Raw genomic sequence first — 25,688 nt, 5'->3', positions numbered from 1 at the left:
CAAAGGGATTAGTTTTGATATTAATCAAACATGTGGAAATAGCATTGAATAAAATTCAGATTGAATTGAAGGCTTTAGAACAAGAAATTGCGGGCATAAAATTAACTGAAGAAGAAAGTAAAATCAGGAGTGAAATGGCTTCAAAAATTCAACAACATGAGGAGACTGTGAAAACACGCAAACAAACTAAATTTCAAAGGGACAAAAGTGATTATGAAGAGGGGAGAATTTTCACCTTTGCAAGGAGATTTCAATATGCAAAGTTGAAGGAACAAATAGATGTATCCCAAATTGAAAAATCGGATAAATCAAGTAATGAATCAAGGTCAACTGATAATGAATCCAGTGAAGGAGAATCAACCTCAACAAATACACAGGGAGTAAAATTAACTTTGTTAAACGAGATGCGCCTCACCCTCCAACAACAATCCAAAGATCAGCAAGTCAAAACAAGAGGGAGAGGAAGAGGACGAGGCGCAAAAGGAATAAACCCACACGAAGGGGACAAAGAGGGAAGACAAAGAAAAACCAGGGCTCAAACAGCGACAACTTTCAAGAGCTAAATATTATTAACCTTTCCACCAGAGAAATGTCCCAATCGGAGGAATCTGTCCTAAAAAAGGGGCTACAATTCTGTCCCTCTACAGATTTGGATTTAGTACAAACACGCATAGACTTTTATAAGTATATACGCAAAATCAAACTTGCCAAAACCTTTGCGGAAACTAAAATGAAAGAGAAAAATGATCCACCAACACAGGAGTATGACCTTACTGTGGGAGATAAAGAGACGTTGATGACTCTGGTGAATTTAGATCTGGGAAACAAACCATTGGAAGTTACTGAAATAGTTAAACCCCTTGGGGCGGGCCTGACAGATAAAAGACCACCTTCCAAGTTTTACCCAGCACTACCAGCAGGGAATAAAATAGATTTATTTGCGGAGATGGTCATTCATGATCTTTATAAAAAGAATTGGAATAAGAAAGAGGAGAACTTAACCATACCAGAGAAACAGGCGCTGCACAGACTTCAGATGGAAACAATGGTTGAAATCAAACCTGCGGACAAAGGTGGAAACATTGTAATACAAAATAAACAGGATTATGTGAAAGAAGCGATGCGGCAATTGTCGGATAAAACCTGTTATGCACATGCTACTGGGAACCCAGTAATAAAACTGAAGGAGGAGATAAATTTGTGTATCTTAAGGTGGGAAGATCAAGGCCTCATTGATCAAGTAGAGGCAAAATATTTGTTAGTGGAACATCCTGTAACTCCAACAATATACTTCCTCCCTAAAATTCATAAAAATTTGCAACATCCACCAGGTAGACCTATGATATCAGCCAAAGCATCTCTATTAGAACCTATGTCAGAATACATAGATTTCTTTCTAGCACCCTTGGCAAGAAATTTGAACTCCTATTTACGTGATACAGGAGACTTACTGTTACAATTGGAAGGGATACCTTGGCAGGACACCTATGAATTAGTAACAATGGATGTAGTTTCGCTGTACACGAACATTGAACATCAAATAGGAATCCAGGCATGCAAATTCTTTCTCAACCAAAGGAATATACGTTTTTGTCAAAACAATGAGATGCTTCTGGAAATGATTAACATTTGTCTAACAAATAATTATTTCTTGTTTAACCAACAACTGTATCTGCAAATTAAGGGCACGGCAATGGGTTTTTTCTTTTCTCCCAATTTTGCGAATCTGACGATGGGATGGTTTGAACAACGAATAGCTTGGGCAGAAGAAAACAAGATTTACCAACAAAAAGTAGTGACTTGGCTGAGGTTTATTGATGACCTTTTTCTTATCTGGGATGGTACTGAGTCAGAATTTGATGAATACGAATAAGATCTTGAACTCTAATGTAGCCAAACTTAATTTCACCTACGACATCAGTGCGACACGTGTGACATTTCTAGATACAGAAATGTATGTTAAAGAGGGGACAATTCAGACTTCATTGCACAGGAAAATAACAGCTACGAACTCCATATTACATGCTAAGAGTTTTCACCCACCACGAACAAAGTGGAACATTCCCTATGGTGAATTTCTACGAATAAAGAAAATCTGCTCAGAGCCGGAAGAGTGTGAGAAGCACTTGAAATTAGCTGAGGAGAGATTCCTGGCAAGACAATATCCAAAAAAGTGTTTAGCTCTGGCACAGAAACGTGTGAAACAATCATCAAGAGAACAACTAATTCATGGAGGAAACCAAGCCATTAAACATGCCAAACAACAACAGCTGAGGTTCATAACAACATACTCACAGAGTGCCACACAAGTTCGTAAAATCTTGGAAAACCACTGGGCAATTTTACAAATGGACCCAATAGTGGGGGAAATCATGGGACAATACCCATTAATGACTTTCAGAAGAACAGCAAACTTAAGGGATAAATTAACGCACAGCCATTTCCAAACTACAAAAGCAAACTGGTTACAGAAACCTGGCTTTTGGAAGTGCAGCAGCTGTAAGGCATGTAAAATTGGGGTGAATAAGAAAGAGTACTCAACAAATACTGGCATGGAGAGAGTGATACGTAAGCACTTGAACTGTAAAAGTCGATTCACAGTATATGTGATTGAATGTCCTTGTGGGTTAAAATATGTTGGCAGTACCATATGTGAGACTAAAAAGCGAATTTTAGAACATATTCGAGCAACTATCAATATAGATAGGAGCTATGCAACAGCGAGACATATGGAACAGAAACATGATAGCAAGTGGGAACTCATGACATTCTATGTAATTGATCAGGTACTAAAATCAGAACGTGGTGGTGACAGAGAAAAGAAATTGCGTCAACTAGAATCCAGACATATACTTGATATCCGATCTCTCACGCCGCTAGGTTTAAATCAGGATGAGGAGTTATTTGTACACCTATAAGGGTTGTCATAGCTCATAAGATGTTTGCCATTCATTTATTTTATGTCATTTCCACCAATTGATAAGATGCTTTCTTTCCCGTTGTCATTTGTCAGACAGACATACAATTTTGGTGCTATCAATATAAATTGACTGAAGGAATAATACCCAAACATGAATTTTCTTACATCAGAGGTGCAGGATTTAGCGAGGGCCTTGTTTAAAAGAAACTTTGGGGATTGTGCTATTGTAGGTAACATGCAATACATGAATATGAATCCAATGTGAATACAAATTAAAATCTAATGAGGGCCCCTATATTTTGTTAACACACCTCAGAAACTGTTTTGAAGTCTCCATTAGTCGCTGAAACAAGATTTTATGACATATATTTAAAAATAATTTGATTCAATGAAATGCTATAAACTACATATACCAGAATGCAATGTGGAACTCAGTGAAAAACACCTTGGATTGTAGTCAAAACACTGTTACAATTTGGTAAATATGTATATAGAAAAACGTTTAATTTTTGTTTGTTAAAGTATATATATTTAGTGATGTTATGGAGTAACCCTTGATAAGTGGTGTAACTTGAGTATTTTTTCTGTTACTTTGGAGTACTTTATTTAAAGCGCCGAAATTAGCACACAGGAAACACCTGTGAACAAGGTCTGGTGAGACCGAAACGCGTCAGGGGATTCCTGTTTGTTTGTTTATGATCTCACTAATGTATTAAAAGTTAAGGTATTTTTGGCACAACGACAGAGTGCGGTTTTCTCTTGCTAAAACAGAAAGAGAATCTTGTTTTTTGAAAATATGGTTGTCCTGCCTCAAACCAGCACCACCGGAGAATTAAGTGCGCCGTAACACGCAGATCAGGACATCTTTTCTTTCATATATATATATATATATATATATATATATATATATATATATATATATATATATATATATATATATATGTGTGTGTGTGTGTGTGTGAACAAGTTACTTACCTTCACTAAACCATTATCTGGTAAAGACTATCTAGCTGCAGATACCTTACCTCAAAATTTCCTGGCGTCAGCTTGGAATCTGCAATTTTTTGCTGAGCAGTACCCTGCGCGCGCCGTCGGGTGGCATTGTTCGGATGCGCGTGTGTCGTTTGGCTCTGTGTGGTGTTTTGGAGCCTTCTGTGATGTCATGATAACCTATAAGGGCACCATCCCTGCGTGGGTACGTCAGTTCTTTTACCCACAAACTTCCACGCCAGAAGTGCAGAGCCATGGATATAACCAACAGATCGTCTGTGCGAAACTAGGGCCCTAGAAGGGATAAACCCTAACACTACTAGACATATCCACAGAGCAGGGAGACATGGGTGGGTGAAGGGAATTTGCAGCGAAATAGAGTTTCTACCAGATAATGTGTTACCAAAGGTAAGTAACTTGTTTATCTGATAGAGACTTCTAGCTGCAGATTCCTTACCTCAGAATAGCTATCCAAGCCATATCCTCCTGGCGGTGGGCTGCGGATACCACTATTTACACAAAAAAGTCCTGTAGGACCAAACGGGCAATGTTTCAGTCTCTCCGTACCCAATTGTCTAGGAGGTAATGTTTTGCAAATGTGTGCAAGGATGCCCATACTGCTGCCTGACAGATATCCAGGACTGGAACGCCCCGAGCTAGCGCCTTGGGAGCAGCTTTGCCCCTGGTAGAATGAGCCCTCAAGCCCTCAGGAGGCTGCTTCTTGGCCATTCCGTAGCAGATTTTAATGCAGAGAACAACCCCGTGCAAAATGGTTAGTTTCTGCCCTGCCCGACCCTTCTTTGCTCCCACATACCCCACAAAGGGTTTGTCATCCACCTGGAACTCTTTTGTGCGGTCAAGGTAGAACGACAATGCTCTTTTTTGGGTCCAGCAGGTGGAGTTGCTCCTCTTCTTTATATTGATGCGGTGGAGAAAAGAAGGTGGTGTGGGTGATCTGACTCAGATGAAATGGGGTCATCACCTTGGGGAGGAAAGAGGCACGAGTTCTGAGAACCACCTTGTCTGAAAACATGGTGAGATACGGTGGCTTGGATGAAAGAGCCTGCATCTTAATCACTCTCCTGGCAGATGTTATTGCCACTAACAAGGCTGTCTTGATGGTGAACAGCCGGAGGAGACAGTTGTGTATGGGCTCAAAGGGAGCACACATAGGAAATGTGAAGACCAGATATAAGTCCCATTGGGGCATAACAAAGGGCGTAGGGGGAAACATATGTATAAACCCTTGGAGGAATCTATGTACAATGGGAGATTTGAAAAGTGAAGGCTGATCAGGCAGTCAAAGGAATGTCGATAAGGCGGAAAGATAGCCCTTGTCAGTACCGAAGACAGAACCATACTGGGCAAGGGAAAGTATAAAGAGAAGGATATCAGAAAGAGAAACAGGTTCAAAAGACCTTTCTGTACAATAATATGTAAAGCGTTTCCAACGGCAGGAGTATACCGATTTAGTGGAGGGACACCTGGTTGGCAATATAACTTTATAGACTTCTGAAGGAAGGCCAAAAGCTGTCAACTGCCGCCGCTCAATCACCATGCATGATGGCGCAGAGTTGACAGGTTCGGGTGGAGAACCGTCCCTTGCTGCTGCGACAGAAGATCCTCCCGAAGGGGCAGCTTGATTGGAGGATTGGTGCTCATTTTCAGTAGCTCGGGATACCAGGCTCTCCGTGCCCAATCCGGAGCCACTAGGATTACTTGGGCCCGGTCGTTCTTGATCTTCTTGAGAACTCTAGGCAGAAGTGGTATGGGTGGAAAGGCGTACAGGAGGCCTGATCGCCACTTGTGACGAAAAGCATTGCCTAGCAATTGCCGCCTTGGAAACTCCAACGTGCAATACTGCTGACATTGCACGTTCTTAGGGAAGGTGTGAGTTATAGTTAATTTAGTCCGGCTAGCGAGTTGACAACACTATGTACGGAGGTGAGTGAGTTCTAATAAGTTTTGGGCAGAGCGCAAACTATAACTAAGTTATAACTATTACTTTTGAATTTCTAATGTATGTGTAGTTTAAGTTGGCTTTGCATATTACCTTTGTTTTTTTCATTGTGTGTCTATATATATAAAAATAATGTCACTTATCCAGTGTACATCTGTTCATGGCATGTTCCGCTGCAGATTCACATGCTGTGCATTAGTAGTCCACCATCTAGTGTTGGGCTTGGAGTGTTACAGGTTGGTTTTCTACGCAGAAGTGTTTTCTGGTCACGGGAGTGACTCCTCCTCTTCGGTTCCATTGCGCATAGGCATCGACTCCATTGTTAGACTGTTTTCCCGCAGAGGGTAAAGGAAGGAGTGATAGAGTATATAGGTACAAAGTAAGAGATGTCCATGCTAATGTAAATACATATGTACAATTGTTTGTAACGACTACAGGCTTCCAGGGAGGAGGAAGGGTGCATGTGAATCTGCAGCGGAACATGCCATGAACAGATATACCCTGGGTAATTGCTATTTTCCGTTCGATGGCATGTGTAGCTGCAGATACACATGCTGTGCATGGATTACAAAGCAGTTTGTCCTCCCATAAATTAGCGGTGGTTAGCCTGTAGGAGTTGAAGTTGTTTGAAATAATGTTCTTAGAACAGCATAACCTTCTGTGGCTTGTTGTCGTGATAATAAGTCTACACAGTAGTGTTAAGTGAATGTATGTGGTGTTGACCATGTGGCTGCTTCACATATTTCAGCCATTGGTATATTCCCTAAAAAAAGCCATTGTTGCACCTTGTTTCCTTGCAGAATGTGCTTTAGGAGTTACTAAAAGCTGTCTTTTTGCTTTAATATAGCATGTTTGGATGCATCTTACAATCCATCGTGCTAAACCTTGTTTTGATATGGGACTGCCTGTATGAGGTTTCTGGAAAGCAACAAATAGTTGTTTAGTCTTTCTAAACGGTTTAGTTCTATCTATATAGTACATTAAAGCGTTTTTGATGTCTAATGTATGTACAGCTCTTTCTGCTACAGAACCTGGCTGTGGGAGAAAGACTGGCAGTTCCACTGTTTGATTTATATGAAATGGTGATACAACTTTTGGGAGAAATGTTGGGTTCGTTCTTAGTACAACTTTATGCTTGTGTACTTGGAAGAAAGGTTCTTCAAGAGTAAAGGCTTGGATTTTACTTACTCTTCTTAAAGAAGTAATTGCCACTCGGAAGGCAAATTTCCATGTTAGAAATTGAATTTGGCACGAGTGCATAGGCTCAAATAGTGGTCCCATAAGTCGTGTAAGCACCATACTGAGATTCCAAGAAGGATCTGGTGATGTTCTGGGTGGAATGATGCGTTTTAAACCTTCCATGAAAGCTTTAATGACAGGAACTCTAAATAAAGAGCTATGTTGTATATTTTGTAAATATGCAGAAATTGCAGTAAGATTATTTTTGTATTGAAGAGAATGCCAAGTTTGATTCTTGTAAATGAAGTAAATAACATACAATATTTTGTAGTGATGCTGTAAGAGGGTCTATATTATTGGATTGACAGTAATAAACAAACCTTTACCATTTATTTGCATAGCACTGTCTAGTAGTGGGTTTTCTTGCTTGCTTAATAACTTCCAAACATTCTGATGGGAGTTGTAAATATCCAAACTCTATGACCTCTGGAGCCAAATTGCTAGATTGAGTGTCTTGGGATTTGGATGCCTGATTTGGCCTTTGTTTTTTGTCAACAGATCTGGTCTGGATGGGAGTTTGGCATGTGGTACTACTGACAGATCCAATAATGTTGTGTACCACGGTTGACGTGCCCATGTTGGTGCTATGAGTATCATTGTGAGTGAAGTTTGACTAAACTTGTTGACTAGAAACGGAACGAGTGGGAGAGGGGGAAAAACGTATGCAAATATCCCTGACCAATTGATCCATAGAGCATTCCCCTTGGATAGGGGATGTGGGTGTTTGGATGCAAAATTGGGGCATTTTGTGTATTCACTTGTTGCGAACAGGTCTATGTTTGGAGTTCCCCACTTTTGAAAGTATTTTTGAAGTACTTGAGGATGAAGTTCCTTTCGTGAGTTTGTTGGTGATTTCTGCTGAGGATATCTGCCAACTGATTGCCTATTCCTGGAATGTATTGAGCCAATAGATGAATTTGATTGTGGATTGCCCATTTCCAAATTTTCTGGTCTAGAAGTGTCCCTCTTTGTTTGTTGAGATAATACATGGTTGTCATGTTGTCTGTTTTGAGAAGAACATTCTTCTGTGTGAGAAGAGGTTGAAAAGCTTTGAATGCTAGAAAGACAGCTAATAACTCCAAGTGGTTTATGTGTAGCTGTTTGTGTTTGACATCCCATTGCCTTTGAATGTTGTGATTTTTTTAGGTGAGCTCCCCAACCAATCATTGATGCATCTGTTGTAATTATGGTCTGAGGCACAGGGTCTTGAAACGGCCGCCCTCTGGTTAGATTTGTGGAATTCCACCACTGAAGGGACATGTATGTTTGGCGGTCTATCAACACTAGATCTTGAAGTTGACCGTGTGCTTGTGACCATTGCTGTGCAAAGCACTGTTTTAAGGGCTGCATGTTTAGTATTGTTTGTGGTACAATTGCAATACAGGATGCCATCATTCCTAAAATCTTCATGACAAATCTGACAGTGTATTGTTGATTTGTTTGTATTTGTGTGGTTATATTTTGGAACGCTTGTATCCTTTGTGTATTTGGATATGCTAGAGCTTGCTGAGTGTTTAGTATTGTGCCCAAATACAGTTGTATTTGTGCTGTATGAATGTGTGATTTTTGGTAGTTTATTGAGAAGCCTAGTGTGTGTAGGGGTTGTATTACATAATGCGGATGATTTTGGCATTGCGTATGACTGCTTGATTTTTTTAGCCAATTATCTAGTAATGGAAAGACATGTATATGTTGCCTTCTTAGGTAGGCTGCCACTACTGCCAAGCACTTTGTGAATACTCTTGGTGCTGTTGTTATTCCAAAAGGGCAACACTTTGAATTGGTAGTGTTTTCCCTGAATGACAAATCTGAGATATTTTCTGTGTGCAGGATGGATGGGTACATGAAAATACGCATCTTTGAGGTCTAAGGCTGTCATGAAATCTTGTTTTTGTAGTAGTGGGATGACATCCTGTAAAGTTACCATGTGAAAATGTTCTGACAGGATGTAAAGACTGAGGGGCCTGAGGTCTAATATTGGCCTGAGGGTGCCATCTTTTGGGGGAATTAGAAAATATAGTGAGTAAACTCTTGTTCCTATTTGAGACTGTGGAAGCAATTCCATTGTTTGTTTGAGTAGTTGAGATTGGAACTCTTCTTGTAACAGAACCGTGTGTTCTCTGGATAGTTTGTGTGACCTGGTGGGATATTTGGAGGAGTGTTTATCAATTCTAGGCAATAGCCATTGCGGATAATTGATAGCACCCAGTTGCCGGTGGTAATATTTTGCCAATTTGTGTGGAACTGTTGTAGTCTTCCCCCCAAAAGAGAGGTGTGGAGCGGAAGGGAATGAGGGAAAGTCACTGTTTTGGGTGCTGTTGAGGCTGCTTAGAGGCCTGAAAATTCCCTCTATTTCTGGGGTACTGTCCTCTATATGTGCCCCTAAAACTACCACTTTGGTATTGCGGTTGGTAGGTTGGCTTTGTCTGTGAGGTGGATGCCTCTGAGGGTTGTGTTCTGATACCACCTCAAAACTAAAGGACCCCCTATATGGTGAAGAGTAGAGTGAACCCATTGCTTTTGCTGTGTCAGAATCCTTTCGCAATTGTTCTATGGCAGTGTCTACTTCTGGCCCAAAAAGATGTTTTTTTATTGAGCAGCATGTTCAACACAGCCTGCTTTATTTCTGGCTTAATCCAGAAGATCTGAGCCATGCATGTCTGCGTATATTGACTGCAGTGTTGACACTCCTGGCAGTGGTATCTGCTGCATCTAGGGCAGATCGTATTTGATTGTTAGTAATGGCTTGCCCTTCCTCCACTACTTGTGGTGCCCTTTTCTGGTGTTCTTTGGGGAGATGCTGTATTATGTCTTGCATCTCGTCCCAATGAGCTCTGTCATAGCGAGCTAATAGTGCTTGCGAGTAGGCTATTCTCCAATGATTTGCTGCCTGGGACACAACTCTTTTCCCTGCAGCATCAAATTTCCTGCTCTCTTTATCAGGAGGGGGTGCATCTCCTGACTGACTATTTTCTCTTATCCTGGCAGCGCTAACTACCACAGAATCAGGAGGTACCTGATGGGTGATATAATCAGGGTCAGAGGGTGCAGGTTTATATTTTTTCTCTATCTTAGGAGTTATATGCGTGCTTTAACAGGTTCACTAAAGATCTGATCCACATGTTTTACCATGCATGGGAGGATCCGGAGGCATTGATAACTAGAATGTGTTGAGGATAGAGTGTTAAATAAGAAATCCTCTTCTATGGGCTTTGTACGCATGGTGACACCATGATATGCTGCAGCCCCAGCTATGAATTGGTTATAGACAGTACTATCCTCAGGTGGTGATGGTTTAGAGGAATAGCTGGCTGGATCGTTACTTGGAGTGGGACCTGGGTCATAAAGATCCCCTGGATCTACATTGTCCTGTTGTGAATCATAAGAATGAGTGAGTGACTGCACTGGTGTAGGGCTCGTAGAAGGAGAGGTAGGTAGGTGGGGAGAATGAGGAGGAGAGTGAGGAGGAGAAAACTGAGGAGGTGGTGGTTTCTCCTTCTGCTTTGGCACTTTAGCTGGAGGCTGCATAGTGTCCAATTCCTCCTGAAAAGCTAGCTTCCTCTTTGTTCTTAAAGGAGGTGCTGTCAGAATTCTCCCTGTTTCCTTGTGGATCCTGGATTGCCTTTCATCCATAATTTCTAGTATTGGTTGTAGGTCTAACTCCTCTTCAGAGGTTTTGTGCTTTCTTTAAGTCTCTTTGAAAGGTCATGTTCCTCTGTGTAAGTTGGCCTTTTTGGCTCCGAAGCGTGCTTTTTCGGGATCAAAAAGATGATGAGGATGATGGTTTCGTCTCCAAAACTGGCTTTCTAATTTTGGACTCTAAAGAGTGGTGTCTAGTGGAGTCGGAAACTGAGCTCTTTGCTGTCTCTGATGTTTTCGGAGGAGTGGCCTTTTTTGGTGCCGAAGGGGAAGTTGGTCACGGACAGTCTTTTTTCGGGCCGAGCCATGGCCTTCCGGCAATGGCGTACCCAAGGCCTAGTGCTTTTTCTTTTGTGAGGGTGCAGGGGCAGACGTACTCACATGTTGTCCTGCTGTGACTGGTCTGTCTTCTTCTGATTCCTGCTCGGACTCAGAATCTTGAACTGAGTCTGCGGCCTGCATCAATTCTTCCTCTTCTACGTCGAGATGTTCACCGCTCCTCAACGCCATTACAAGTCTTCTTGCCCTTCGGTCTCTAAGAGTCTTTTTCGATCGGAAGGATCAACAGGCCTCACAGTTTTCTTCCCGATGGTCTGGGGAAAGGCAGAGGTTGCAAACCAGATGCTGATATGTGTACGGGTACCTCGAGTGGCAACGAGGACAAAATCGGAATGGAGTCTGATCCATGAGGCTTCCACGTGGTTGGCCCGAATAGGCCTGAGTTGGGCGCGCACGCCCCGAAGGGCGAACAAATGTTGTTTTCCCGACGATACTACTGTGTCGATGGAAGAATATTAACTCGATTGATACAATACCGACGAAAAGAGAGTTTTACAAAGTTTGCCAAATCAAAATCTCGGAGCGAGAGGAAACAAGTCCGAACCCGACGGCGGAAAGAAAACAAGTGGAACCGAAGAGGAGGAGTCACTTGATCCCGTGACTCGAAAACACTTCTTCGAAGAAAAAAAACTTGTAACACTCCAAGCCCAACACTAGATGGTGGACTACAAATGCACAGCATGGGTATCTGCAGCTACACATGCCATCGAATATAGATATATACATATATATATGGAAAATGTCACTTACCCAGTGTACATCTGTTCGTGGCATGTTCTGCTGCAGATTCACATGCTATGCATATTCTGCCATCTAGTGTTGGGCTCGGAGTGTCACAAGTTTTTTTTTATTTTTTTAAGAAGTGTTTTCGAGTCACGGGATCGAGTGACTCCTCCTCTTTGGCTCCACTGCGCATGGCCATCGACTCCATGTTAGACTGTTTTCCCGCAGAGGGTAAGGTAGGAGTGATAGACTATAAAGAAAGGAGATGTCCATGCAAATGGAATATATATATATATATATATATATATATATATATATATATATATATATATATGTACAAATGAATGTTTTAACTTAAACGGCTACAGGCTCCTGGGGAGGCGGGAGGGTGCATGTGAATCTGCAGCGGAACATGCCACGGACAGATGTACACTGGGTAAGTGACATTTTCCGTTCGATGGCATGTGTAGCTGCAGATACACATGCTATGCATAGATTACAAAGCAGTATTGCCTCCCATAAACGGTGGTCAGCCTGTAGGAGCTGAAGTTGTTTGAAATAGTATTCTTAGTACAGCAAGTCCTACTGTGGCCTGTTGTGTTGCTAACACATCTACATAGTAATGCTTGGTAAATGTATGGGGTGTTGACCAAGTGTCCGCTTTACAGATTTCTGTCATTGGTATGTTCCCTAAAAAAGCCATTGTTGCCCCTTTTTTCCTGGTGGAATGTGCTTTTGGTGTTACTAATAGCTGCCTTTTAGCTTTTAGGTAATATGTTTGGATGCATTTTACTATCCATCTAGCTAGTCCTTGCTTTGAGATAGGGTTACGAGTATGTGGTTTCTGGAACGCCACAAATAACTGTTTGGTTTTTCTAAACGATTTAGTTCTATCAATGTAATACATTATAGCTATTTTAATGTCCAATGTATGCAGCGCTCTTTCTGCTACAGAGTCTGGCTGTGGGAAGAAGAATGGGAGTTCCACTGTTTGATTGATATGAAATGGTGATATCACCTTTGGTAGAAATGTTGGGTTTGTTCGAAGTACCATTTTATGTTTGTGTACTTGTATGAACGGTTTCTTGAATAGTGAAAGCTTGGATTTCACTAACTCTTCTCAATTAAGTAATTGCACCTAGGAATTCAACTCTCCGTCTGACATGAATGCATAGGTTCAAATGGTGGACCCATGATTCGTGTGAGTACAATGTTTAGATTCCACAAAAGCACTGGAGGTGTTGTTGGTGGAATGATGTGTTTTAATCCTTCCATGAAGGCTTTGATAACAGGGACCCTAAATAGAGAGGTGTGTTGTATATTTTGCAAATACACCGAAATAGCAGTGAGATGTATTTTGATGGACGAGAAGGCTAAATTTGCTTTATGCAGATGAAGCAAGTAACTTACAATGTCTTGTATTGACGCTGAAAGAGGGGCAATCTGTTCAGATTGACAGTAAAACACAAACCTTTTCCATTTGTTTGCATAACACTGCCTGGTAGTGGGTTTTCTTGCTTGTTTAATTATTTCCATACATTCTGTTGGAAGATGTAGGTATCCAAACTCTAAGACTTCAGGAGCCAAATCGCTAGATTGAGTATTTTGGGATCTGGATGCCTGATCGGCTGCTTGTTTTGCGTTAACAGATCTGGTCTGTTGGGGAGTTTGATGTGTGGTACCACTGACAGATCTAACAGTGTTGTGTACCAGGGTTGACATGCCCACGTTGGTGCTACAAGTAGGAGTTTGAGTTTGTTTTGATGCAGTTTGTTGACTAGAAATGGAATGAGTGGGAGAGGGGGAAAAGCGTAAGCAAATATCCCTGACCAGCTGATCCATAGATCATTTTTCCTTGGCTAGAGGGCGTGGGAACCTGCATGCGAAGTTTCGGCATTTTGCGTTTTCGCTAGTGGAGAATAGGTCTATGTCTGGCGTTCCCCAGTGATGAAAGTATGTCTGAAGCACTTGGGGATGAACTTCCCACTCGTGTGTTTGTTGATGATCTCGGCTGAGAACATCTGCCAATTGGTTGTGTATTCCTGGAATGTACTGTGCTACCAGGTGAATGTTGTGTATTGCCCAATGCCAAATCTTTTGTGCTAGAATGGACAGTTGTGATGAGTGGGTCCCTCCTTGTTTGTTTAGGTAATACATTGTAGTCATGTTGTCTGTTTTGATAAGAATGTGTTTGTGAATGAGAAAAGGCTGGAAGGCTCTGAGTGTTAGGAATACGGCTAGCAATTCAGGTGATTTATGTGAAGTTGTTTGTGTTTGGTGTCCCATTGTCCTTGAATGTTGTGATTGTTGGGGTGTGCCCCCATCCAATCATTGATGCATCTGTTTTAAGTATGGTCTGAGGCACAGGGTCTTGAAATGGCCGCCCTTTGTTTAGATTTGTGGCATTCCACCACTGAAGTGAAATGCGTGTTTGGTGGTCTATCAACACTAGATCTTGAAGTTGACCCTGTGCCTGCGACCATTGCTTTGCAAGGCACTGTTGTAAAGGCTGCATGTTTAATCTTGCATTTGGGACAATGGTGATGCATGATGCCATCATGCCCAACAGTTTCATTACAAATTTGACTGTGTACTGTTGGTTTGACTGAATTTGTGCTAATACATTGTGGAACGCTTGTACTCTTTGTGGACTTGGGCTTGCAAGTGTGGTTTGTGTATTTAGTGTGGCTCCTACATACTGTTAAATTTGCGCAGGTTGGATTTTTGGTAGTTTATAGAGAACCCTAGAGTGTGAAGGGTTTGTATTACATAATGTATATGGTTTTGACACTGTGTATGACTGTTGGATTTTATTAGCCAATCGTTGAGATATGGGAAGACATGAATGTGTTGTCTTCTTAGATAGGCAGCTACTACTGCTAGGCATTTTGTAAATACTCTGGGAGCTGTTGTTATCCTGAAGGGTAACACTTTCAACTGGCAATGTTTTCCCTGAATTACAAACCTGAGATATTTTCTGTGCGCTGGATGGATGGGTACATGTTGCCAAGAAATCTTGCTGTTGTAGCAGTGGGACTACATCCTGTAGTGTTACCATTTGAAAGTGTTCTGATAGGATGTAAAGATTGAGAGTTCTGAGATCCAATACTGGTCTTAAGGTTCCATCTTCTTTGGGAAAAAGGAAGTACGGAGAGTAAACCCCTGTTCCTATCTGATTTTGGGTACAAGCTCTATGGCTTGTTTGAGTAATAGTGATTGTACTTCTTCTTGCAACATGGAGATATGTTGGGCGGAGAGTTTGTGTGGTTTTGAAGGTATATCTGGGGGAATTTGTGCCAATTCTATGCAACAGCCATTGCGGATAATAGACAATACCCAGTTGTCTGTTGTAATGGGTAGCCAATGGTTATGGAACGTTTGCAGTTCCCCCCCCCCCCCCTCCCCCCCACCCCCACAGGTGAGATGTGATTTGGGAAGAGATGGAAAGAGTCACTGTTTTGGCTGTGAGGCTTGTTTTGTTGGGTGATATTTTCCCCTACCTCTGGGGAATTGGCCTTTATAATTTCCTCTAAACCCACCTTGTTGGTATTGAGGCTGGTAGGTTGATTTGGATTGTGAGGTGGATGACTCAGGCGCTCTAAAACCACCCCTGTATTGAGGTTTCCGAAAGGATCCTCTGTATTGCACCCATGGCTTTAGTGATGTCTGAGTCCTTTTTAATCTTTTCAATGGCCGTATCAACTTCAGGGCCAAAAAGCTGTTTTTCACTAAATGGCATATTGGGGACAGCCTGTTGAATTTCAGGCTTAAACCCTGACGACCGAAGCCATGCGTGTTTCAGAATAGTAACAGCAGTATTGATTTTCCAAGCTGCTGTGTCGGCTGAATCTAGGGCTGATCTAATTTGGTTATTAGTAATAGCCTGCCCTTCCTCAACTATTTGCTGTGCCCTTTTTTGTTGGTCTTTGGGGAGATGCTGGATGATATCTTTCATCTCGTCCCAGTGGGCTTTATCATACCCAGCCAAGAGCGATTGGGAGTTGGCTATCCTCCATTGATTGGCTGCTTGCGATGCTACTCTTTTGCCAGCAGCATCAAATTTCCTGCTTTCCTTGTCCGGTGGTGGTGCATCACCAGAAGAGTGAGAGTTTGCCCTTTTCCTAGCTGCACTTACAACTACAGAATCAGGAGGCAGTTGTTGTGTAATTAATGCTGGATCAGAGGGAGGTGGTTTATATTTTTTCTCCACTCTGGGAGTAATGATCCTGGCTTTGACTGGCTCTTGAAATATCTGAAGTGCGTGCTTTAACATGCCTGGAAGCATGGGAAGGGACTGGTAGGTAGTGTGTGTGGAGGATAATGTATTGAAGAGAAAATCATTCTCAAAGGGCTCGGTGCGCATGGCGACATTGTGGTATGATGCCGCCCTAGCCAGAACTTGAGTGTATCCAGTGCTATCTTCCGGTGGTGATGGTTTGGAAGGATAGCAGTCTGGGCTGTTATCCGGAATGGGATCTGGATCATAGAGATCCCATGGATCCACATTGTCCTGTTGTGAATCTAAAGAATGTACAGGAGACTGTGCAGGTGTAGGAGCAGTAGGTGGAGAGACAAGCAGGTGAGGAGAATGAGGAGGAGACTGAGGAGGTGTAAATTGTGGATTAGAACTTGTCACTTTAGCGGGTGGCTGAGCAGTGTTCAATTGTTCTTGAAAGGCCAGCTTCCTCTTAGGCTTCAGAGGAGGTGCAGTTATGATCTTGTCAGTGTCTTTGTGAATGTGAATTCTGGCCTGCCTTTCATCAATGTCCACCATCTGTGTGTGTTCCTCCGAAAATGTATGGCTTTCTTTATGTTGTTTTGAAAGTCCATGCTCCTCTGTGTAACTTGGTCTTTTCGGCTCCGAAGCTGGTTTTCTCGGGATCGAAAGGCCGGGAGTGAATGTTGGCCTCGGATCCGAAAGCGATTTCCGAGGCTTCAACTCGAAGGGTCGGTGTTTGCTTGTTTCAGAGCCAGTGCTTCAGCTCGAGTCCAAAGGCTTCGGTGGTGTGGCCTTTTTCGGTGCCAAAGTTGTTGCTTGGTCACTGGAGGCATTTTTGCGGGTCGAGCCATGGCCTTCTGGCAGTGGCATTCCCGAGGCCTTATGTTTGGGCTTGGTTGGGAGAGGGGCAGGTGTACTCACATGCTGTCCCCCCATGACTGGTCTGTCCTCCTCAGACTCCTGCTTGGAATCAGACCCTCGGACAGAGATTGCAGTGTGCTTGATCTCCTCTTCCTCTACGTCGAGACGTTCTGTGCTTTTCAACGCCATTTATAACCTTCGTGCTCTTCTGTCTGATAGAGTCTTCTTCGAACGGAAGGATCTGCAGGCCTCACAAGTATCCTCTCGATGGTCTGGAGAGAGACAGAGATTACAGACGAGATGTTGGTCTGTATGTGGAAATTTGGCGTGGCAACGAGGACAGAAGCAAAATGGGGTCAGGTCCATGAGGCTTCCACACGTTCCGCCCGACCAGGCCCGAGCTGGGCGTGGGTGCCCTGAAGGGCGAGTAAAGAAGTTGGATCCGACGGTACCGAAGTGTCGATGAGAGATGATACACGATCGAAACAATACCGACGAGAATTAGAGAGTTCTAGAACTTTTCCGACTCGAACTACCGGAGCGAAAAGAAACACATCCGAACCCGATGGCGGAAAGAAAACAATCTAACATGGAGTCGATGCCCATGCACAATGGAGCCGAAGAGGAGGAGTCACTCGATCCCGTGACTCGAAAACACTTCTTAAAAAAAAAAAAACTTGTGACACTCCAAGCCCAACACTAGATGGCAGAATATGCATAGCATGTGTATCTGCAGCTACACATGCCATCGAACATGTCATTGAAATATCTTCTGTGACGTGAATATCTATGCTGAGCTCAAAACAGTCACAGTCAAAACCCTCTGCAGGTTTCACATTTCCAACCCTTGTCTATCACAGCAAGTACCTATGAAGTCTGAAGTTAGGTTCTCTCGATGACACATGCACTCAACAGCAGGTCTGCATAGTAACATGAAACTGATCAGTACTCCCCTTTCTATACAGCCAGCTCTGTCTGAAAAACTGAAGTGCTTTGCACAAAAAGTCATGCCAATGACATGAATAACGATCATTACATTATCCTTCTGCCAACTTTGGGAAAACTAACTAAAAAATGAGCATTATAACACACTTGGCTTATCATTAAGAGACAGATGACTGTGACCTCTGGCACGCAGGAGTAATGATTGCTCGATTTGATTAACAAGCTCCCAGACCAGTTTCTAAATTGAGTGACTGACTTATGACCTTTCTTCAGTGGTGAGCTATACCTTCCACTAACTGCATTCCAATAAAAGTGAGCTTTTGTTGAAAAACACCACAAATTAGTAATTACAGGTGACTGTGGTTGCGTATGAATCCAATATTATAAAATATTGATGGTAAATCACAATTGGAAAAGTGGGCCACTTTCACATCTCATACCCCTAAAGAAGATGATGGTGATAATAACAATTGTTGAATATGTGTTTTGTTGCTTCAGAATCGCAGCTGCTTAGTGTACTAAATTATCCTCAGCTGCAAATGTTATTGACCTTATAAGATCACATTCAAACCATAGCCTACCAGCTGTACAAAGATTTTTTTTGTAGGAAAGGAATTAAACTTGCAAACTGAGCTCAAGGTAAGCATGTGGTGTGGGTTGGCTTTGTCAGTTTCAGTTCATCCAATTTACTGCATGCAGTCATATTTACGGGACAGACGTTCGGCAGTGTGACCCTGAAACCTGCCCACGAAACGAGGACTGGATTTATAGCTTTGTACATAATTGAAACCTAAATAAAACATGTTTTCTCTCACTTTTTCATCAAAATTACCTTCCTTTTACAGAGAAACACAAATAAGCAAACCCTGCGCCCCCAATTTAATTGCCACCTTTCCCCTACTGAAATGATTTGACCCTAAAGACAACCACACACACCGCACTCCTTGTAACAGATTTTTTGTATCCCCCTTTCCATCATCTTCTCCCTATCTTGTACCTGAATCGATCATGTACTTGACTTCCTCCAGTGTACAAACCACTTATAAGTTTTCTCTTCTCTGCAACATCTTCATCAATCCTTGTCCCTCACTCACTCCCTTCATCTCACCCTGAGCAACCCAAACTCCTGTTGCTTGCCCGCCACTCCCCCTTTGAGGGACATCCGGGTGTGCAGTTTATTATGAAATGTGAGGCACAATCAAACCTTCTGTGTCAAAACAGACTAACACTCCTACCTAGAAGATCCTTATGGCTTTTAAGGTGATTCTTATGTTCCTCCCAGTGTGAGAAAAAATTGCATCAGCAAGAGTTAAGTTGGTCCAGTATTCTCAGGTTTTGTGTCTGTTCACTTTTATTTTTAAAAGTAAGAGTACATTTTCAACGAGACAGTGCACTCTCATCTGCTATGATTTTGTTCTTTTGATCTTCTACACTGAGCATTGGAGAGAGGTAACCCATGGAGCCAACGTTTGAAGAAAGAGCTCATGAGTTCAATGCATGGGGCTATTATCTACTACCATATTAAACTCCCCACTCAGCAGACCTACCGTTCCTCAGATATGGTACAGTTAAAAATGTTTCCTAATATCAGCGAAAATAGACTTTGCTTACCCAACGACAGTGTTAAACTCACTGAAGACAAACTCACACAAATCCAAATTGAAATAAAAGTACCAGTGCCCTATGAAGGGGCAACCAGACAATTAATTGACTAAAATCAAGCCTACATTATATCAACAGCAAACTAATAATGTTCCAAGTCAGACAGAACCACCTGCACATAGTTTTATTCTGGGAATAACCACATTGCAACAACGTGGAGGAAAGTAAACCCGTACACAGGGTCATCATTTACCAATTTATGCCTAAATGGCAAACCCGTCAAACACATGACATAATGAATTGTCTACTTAAGCATTAGTGAGAGGCAAACTGGCTGCAGTACTCAATTACTTCGTCAGGTTTTTTTTTAGATTTAATAACAACTTGACTACTACATTCAGAGGTTTCTGAATGTAAAGACTTTTAGGTAGTCCTGGGGATTTCAGAATGTAATCCTGTAATCTAGACCAAAGAAGGGTTTTAGCAATATTCAGTCTATAGGGTAGAGAAAGAAGCCAACAACTCCTATGAAGGTGCCTGAACTGGAGTACACACTGAATTTAAACTGTTAAAATCAGTGGTTCAAGTGGAACCTAGAATGCAAGCAGAGGAAACCATGTGTGGACAACTGCCTAAGGATCAGGCTCCAAAACAAGGGTTCCAGTTATTAATCTTTTGAAGAAAGGAAAAAATACGAGTTGTTTCAAGTAACGCTGGCATATCAGCAGTTAGTCAAATGACAAATAAGCTGGATATCATCTGCGAACAATGCATCTTTACTTGCAAGTTTTGCGGAACGTGGGCCAGTGGACTTAAATACAAATTAAATTACTGGGGGGGTATGATGACCTCTTGTGGCACACACCAAAGAAAGATTTGGTAGGGGAATGAAAGCTGTTCCGCCTGGGCCTTTGAAGATATACCTTCACGTATATTGCTTATATCTGGGAATCGGAGTCTGTGCTGAGGCTTTTGAATATATATGTGGATATTTGTGGCTGTGATTAGGCATATAAGGCTGCACTGGTACACTACACATGTTTTTATAATGTGAACATGTACAGCACTACATTGTCTGTCTTGCAAATTTGATACATCCAGAAGAAGAAATGCAAAACACATGCCATCACAAATAATACACCTAGACATCCAAAAGTTCACTTTATATAGAACACTCTAGCACAACGGAAATGCCATTTATGATTAGCTGTCCTGTTTCTTTCAGCAAGACTTGCCACCAAGATACACCAAATAACAAGTATTTGCAATGGAAAAGGTCTTGCATTTGCTTGAGTTAGAGCTATTGGTGTTGTAAATGCATAGCTGGACTTTTCTTGCCATATAAATTGGTCAACACTGCTGCATAATTTGTTCCTCTCTGCCACATAATTGCAGTGGCCCTGAATATAACTAAAGTCATCTACAATGGCATAGCTTGTACATACATGAGGGCTTACATCATTTTAAAGTGGGAACTTAAAATCAATGTGTAGGTGTCTAGCTGCCCCCGAGGTTAACATCTGAGCCAAAACAAGCTCTGGTGGTCTCTGTAAAAACTTATTTTGAATCAGAAAAGAATGGTTTGTGTGTTTTGACTCATGAGACTGCCTCGAGGAAATAGGTTACATTATAAAGTTGAACAAACACTTTTTTTCTTTAATAAAGGGACCACTAAAGCAGTTTCCAGTAGCATCCAAAGCATCATAAGAGGGCTTAGGTACTTGGAGGTTTGGTAAAAAAGGAAGGGGAGGTAACCTATAGCTTGGAGTGGACAATGGTTAAATGATCCTGGGGACTTTTGCACAGCACGAAAGACACTAGGAAAAAAACAAATGGCAAGAGTGGGCGTGTCCAGGATTACACAATGTTTCGGTGTAATGCTGCAGTGTCGTATATGGGATCTGTCCCTGCACCGCCCGATCAGAGTCTGCTGCTGCGACTGACAAGGAAGCATATAAAACTGAAATAGTTAAGAATTAAGAACATTGTTTCTGCCAAACCCAATGAGTCCATGAAGTCTTTGAACGGGAGTAGAACATGTCGCTATGACAACATGGTCAGCCAAAAAGAGTTTTGTCTCGCCCACTGGGAAAATGAAACTGACAGCATCACTCCCTTAATCACAACCTCCAATATTAATCCCCTTCCCACTCTAACACCTTAATATCTTAACTGAATGATCATACAGCAATGGCGAATTCCAGTAAAATCCACGGTCTCTTTCTATGGGACTGAAACGAGTTAGGAGCCAAACCCTGAAGAAAAGCATGCTACATTGAATGACTCCGCCTCATTGCTTTAAACCCAACCAATACGATCACACCACGCATGACGCAGAGCAAGTAATATGGATGTGCTTGTACAACAAGTTGAACCTTGGAACTGGGTAAAGAGATACTGAAACTTGCGATCCACTGCTTGGTGCCCATGCTGTCGAGTGACGTCATTGGTACGGTAAGCTAGAAAAACAGACTGATAGTTCCTGTGCAAGCATGCTCTGTACTTTGCAGGCTTTCAGATGTGAATACTAAATGAACGCATGCGTGCGGTGTATAGAGAAACCGAGGAAGGACCAAAAGCGAGCCCCTCTCCTTTGCAAAAAAAGCTAAAATGTTACAGGCGAAGCAACCACTTCCTCTTAGACAACTGTTGAGGCAAGATATTTTAAGCCAGGAATACCAGATAGGTAGATATATAAAATATTATAGATGGTATTATAAACAATGCTATTGTTAAAACAACATCTGAGATGCCAGCACGTAGTCACCCTTTTGTTTACATGATTACGTTAGCTGATAGCAAGAAAAGGGAAGCTTTGCTGAACACGAGCAAGAAACCAACAAAAAAAAAGTCCCCCAAAGAACTGATGAGCACAACAGAGCGTAATTTAACACGAGTTAGTTCCTGCTCCCAAAGAGAAAAAGGAGGGACAAAGAGGCATAACTGACCACTAGCAAGCAAGGATTTTTAAATGACACTGAAACGAACAAATGAAAATGGCTTTAAGCCCACAGAAGTATACTAATAGTAAACAAGAGGCCATACGCTTACACTCAACCTAAAAAATGAACAGAGCACATCAGAGAATATAACTCGCATACATAGCTTTAAGATCTCCCACAGCCCGAAATATAAGCAAAGAATTTATCTTATGAAGGCGCTAAGTGTAGAAATTCCTTAGCAAGCAGTCCTCTTCAACAATATAAGCTCTCACAGTTTATAAAACATGACACTGTCACCCAACTACAGACAACTAGAACACAATGCCCAGAATATAGCACCACAGACTCCGACAAGGCTCTGCAAAGGAAACCACAGGTATGAGCGTTGGGGTACTCCCAGACAAATGTGAGTTCTACAAGGTCGCAGTAATAGTCAAATGTGCATTATATGCAAGATGAGGCTGTAACTGGCTTTCCATGGTTGAATCTGTGTTTTGATGCCTGTGCCCTCTGAATATCATGCCTTCACACTGGCATATCATGAAAACTTTCAGCACCCTTTGCCTACATGTGAAAACAGAGCACAACTAAATCATGCCAAACGCCATTTCACAACAATGCCGTCGCTATATGAACATTTTTAAATTAACACTAAGGTGTTATGTTAAATAAATATATCTTTACTTCACATAATTATGCAGTCTGAACACACATTATGCCAGTGGTAATGCAGGACAGTAGATAGTCAGAGGGTAAAATGACGCCTCAAGTCACTAAGAAAAAAAAAAAAAAAAAACTTTTTTGGGTTTACCTTAGGTCATCTGACAATTGCACAGATAAAGCCAGGAAAGAAGAACTGTAGCCAAATTACAAGGCCTGACTTAACAGCAAGTGTGAAAACAAATATATCAGGGGAGAACACATTGGACGCTCAGATGTATCAGAGCGGTAAGACACTAGTCTTGTGATCATATGTACCAATGACAAACATATAATACAATTAACAAGCGCACTAAAAATAAATACCTTCTACCTGAATGGGTGGTAATTCTTCCACTAGGTGGTAATGAATGGGTGAAAAGGGACTACACGAGTAATCACTCTCCGTAAAGGTCTAAGAGGAATGTTGTTATGCACACTCAGTCATTGACAATTGACAGTCAAAATGGGCCTCCAGCTGGGATTTTGTTGCTGCTTAGAATGGACTGCTTGGCGCTGTCATAGAGACTTGAGGCCTATGTTATCTCCTTCCTGACACCCACATGCTAGCGGGACACCAGGCAGGATGACTAACTCACTCCAAGTCACTATGGACAATGTCGCCTGCCCTGACCTTTAGTAAGTTTAATTAGTTCTATAAAAGGAAAACAGACTATACCAGTCAGAATGCATCAGGCGATCACACGAAAGCCTAGGACTGGAAAAGGTCTGTAACAACTCTGCGGTAGGTGGTCAATTTAAGACTAGGGAATTAACTAGACCCCCAATTCACCCTACCATAAGTTATTAACATACATTTTAGGTCAATTTTAGTAGAGTGTGCACCCTTGTAGCACTGGGTCCATACTGCCCATCTTGCATTCAGGCCAGTGGAAGAAGGGACTGCGTTGCCTTTGCACAAGGACCACCACCATGCAAGTATGGCCTCATCTGCCCACCAGTTACCATTGGCGGTCACTCCTGCAAAAGTGTTTTAGCCATTCACTGTTTGCCTTGTTGTCTTGTTTGCCTTGTTGTTCCACCCAGTGGAAACCACACCTCATGCTGCAGAAATTACAGACTGACAGTTTCAATATGACAATCTTATTTTTTTTATTATGGGTATTTGTTGCATGTGCTAATTGGCTATTTATTTACACTTTTGGAGGACAATTTGATGAAATCTATAAAAGGTTGGTCCACACAACTTACTCATGCAAATAAAATGAAATCTTAAAATCAACAGGATGGCATCAAGCAAGTATAAAACGGAAATAAGATCAATGAATCAGTGCAAGGGCTAAGATTCAGGGAAGGAGAAGTAAATAATATGCCTCACAATCTACGTTTTAAAGTCCTCTTTGTAAATATGCTTGGGACACACTGAAAAGCTTTGTTCACTGCAAAATTAGCCCTATGTGAAGCAGGACGGAAAGCACAGTGATACAGGAGTCATGTTTTGCCTGGGGTCATGCCAAGTGTAAATCAGTGCACTTCTGCTTTGTCCGCTGTTTGTTTCTCATATGGGACATCTGCCGGACCAAAACATAACAGGAGGATGGTACTTTTCCAAGAGGGTATCCACAAGTCAGCAATCGGCCATGCGGATGCCCTCAACTGGAAAAAGCGCCTACATGCATATTATTAAACATCAGTAGATGATCACAACTACAAGTGATCGCAATATGCTTAAGATTTTCACTCCGCTATTAACACTACTGCTGCATAACTAGACATCACTACAGCTGTACTTTAATTAATACACCTAATTCAGACCCTTATGCTATAAGCGTACAAGGACTTCTTACCGGAGCTTCATATTACATCTATACCTTGCGTATGTCTCTGTACTATGCTTTTAGCAATTGTTTGCTGCATGCATCTTTATTTACTTTTAATGTTCACCTCTATATGTAATGATGCCACTCATTCTGTAAAGCGCTTAGCCACCATGTCAAGGGTTTTGGTGCGCTATGTAAAACAATGAAATAACTAATTAATTATGTAACTCTGTTGCACAAACAAGTAGCCTGGGGAACTGGGAAAGGCACCGAACATCGAGCCATTAACAAATCATCCTGAACAGGAATTTTAATAGAATACTCCATGCGTCATTAGTAAACACAAAACATAAGTCTTCTCAGTTTGCCAGGTTTTAAAACTGTGGGTAAAGCTTAAATATGATCCACTTCTTCCTCTCAGTACGTGCTAAGAAGTGGCCTCTGGCAAAATTGCAACGCAGAACCAAAATATATATTAATAGTAATAATAATAATAACATTCTTTTGGATATGTCAACATGTATACGTAAAACTAAAAGCTGTGCAGGTACTGACTACGGATTAATAGCAAGAAATATTGCACACAAAGTTAGACTTCACACAAAGTTAAGACTGATCACCTTGCATCATACTGGGGAAGTGGAGAGAAATAGCTGCAAAGTAATGTACAAATCAAATCAGACGCAACATTAAAAATTAGACAATTAAACGGAAAATGCATACTTCTGTCATAAATTATGAGCAATGGTCAGCAAACAAAAACAAAATCAGGAAAAAATAATGTATGTCAAATGTTATTTTTAACATTCAGTTCTAATATTTGACATAA

The 25,688-nt window shown here is 41.7% G+C and overlaps 1 protein-coding gene across 36 annotated transcripts in view; it reads right to left on the bottom strand.

Annotated features, from left to right (window-relative positions):
* ANK3 (ankyrin 3) overlaps positions 1-25,688 on the bottom strand; it is a 1,678,649-nt gene that overhangs the window by 216,732 nt on the left and 1,436,229 nt on the right. For 19 of the 36 annotated variants that reach the window (XM_069240922.1, XM_069240928.1, XM_069240923.1 and 16 more), the window contains one exon: positions 25,480-25,512. The exons of the other annotated variants lie outside the window; for them this stretch is intronic. In XM_069240922.1, the coding sequence (XP_069097023.1) occupies positions 25,480-25,512 (33 nt within the window). The remainder of the gene's footprint in view (positions 1-25,479; positions 25,513-25,688) is intronic. 36 annotated transcript variants of the gene reach the window in all.

This window comes from Pleurodeles waltl, chromosome 6, assembly GCF_031143425.1.
Source record: "Pleurodeles waltl isolate 20211129_DDA chromosome 6, aPleWal1.hap1.20221129, whole genome shotgun sequence".
Taxonomy (NCBI): domain Eukaryota; kingdom Metazoa; phylum Chordata; class Amphibia; order Caudata; family Salamandridae; genus Pleurodeles; species Pleurodeles waltl.
Note: the sequence above shows the minus strand (reverse complement) of the source record. Positions and strands in the feature narration are given on the sequence as shown.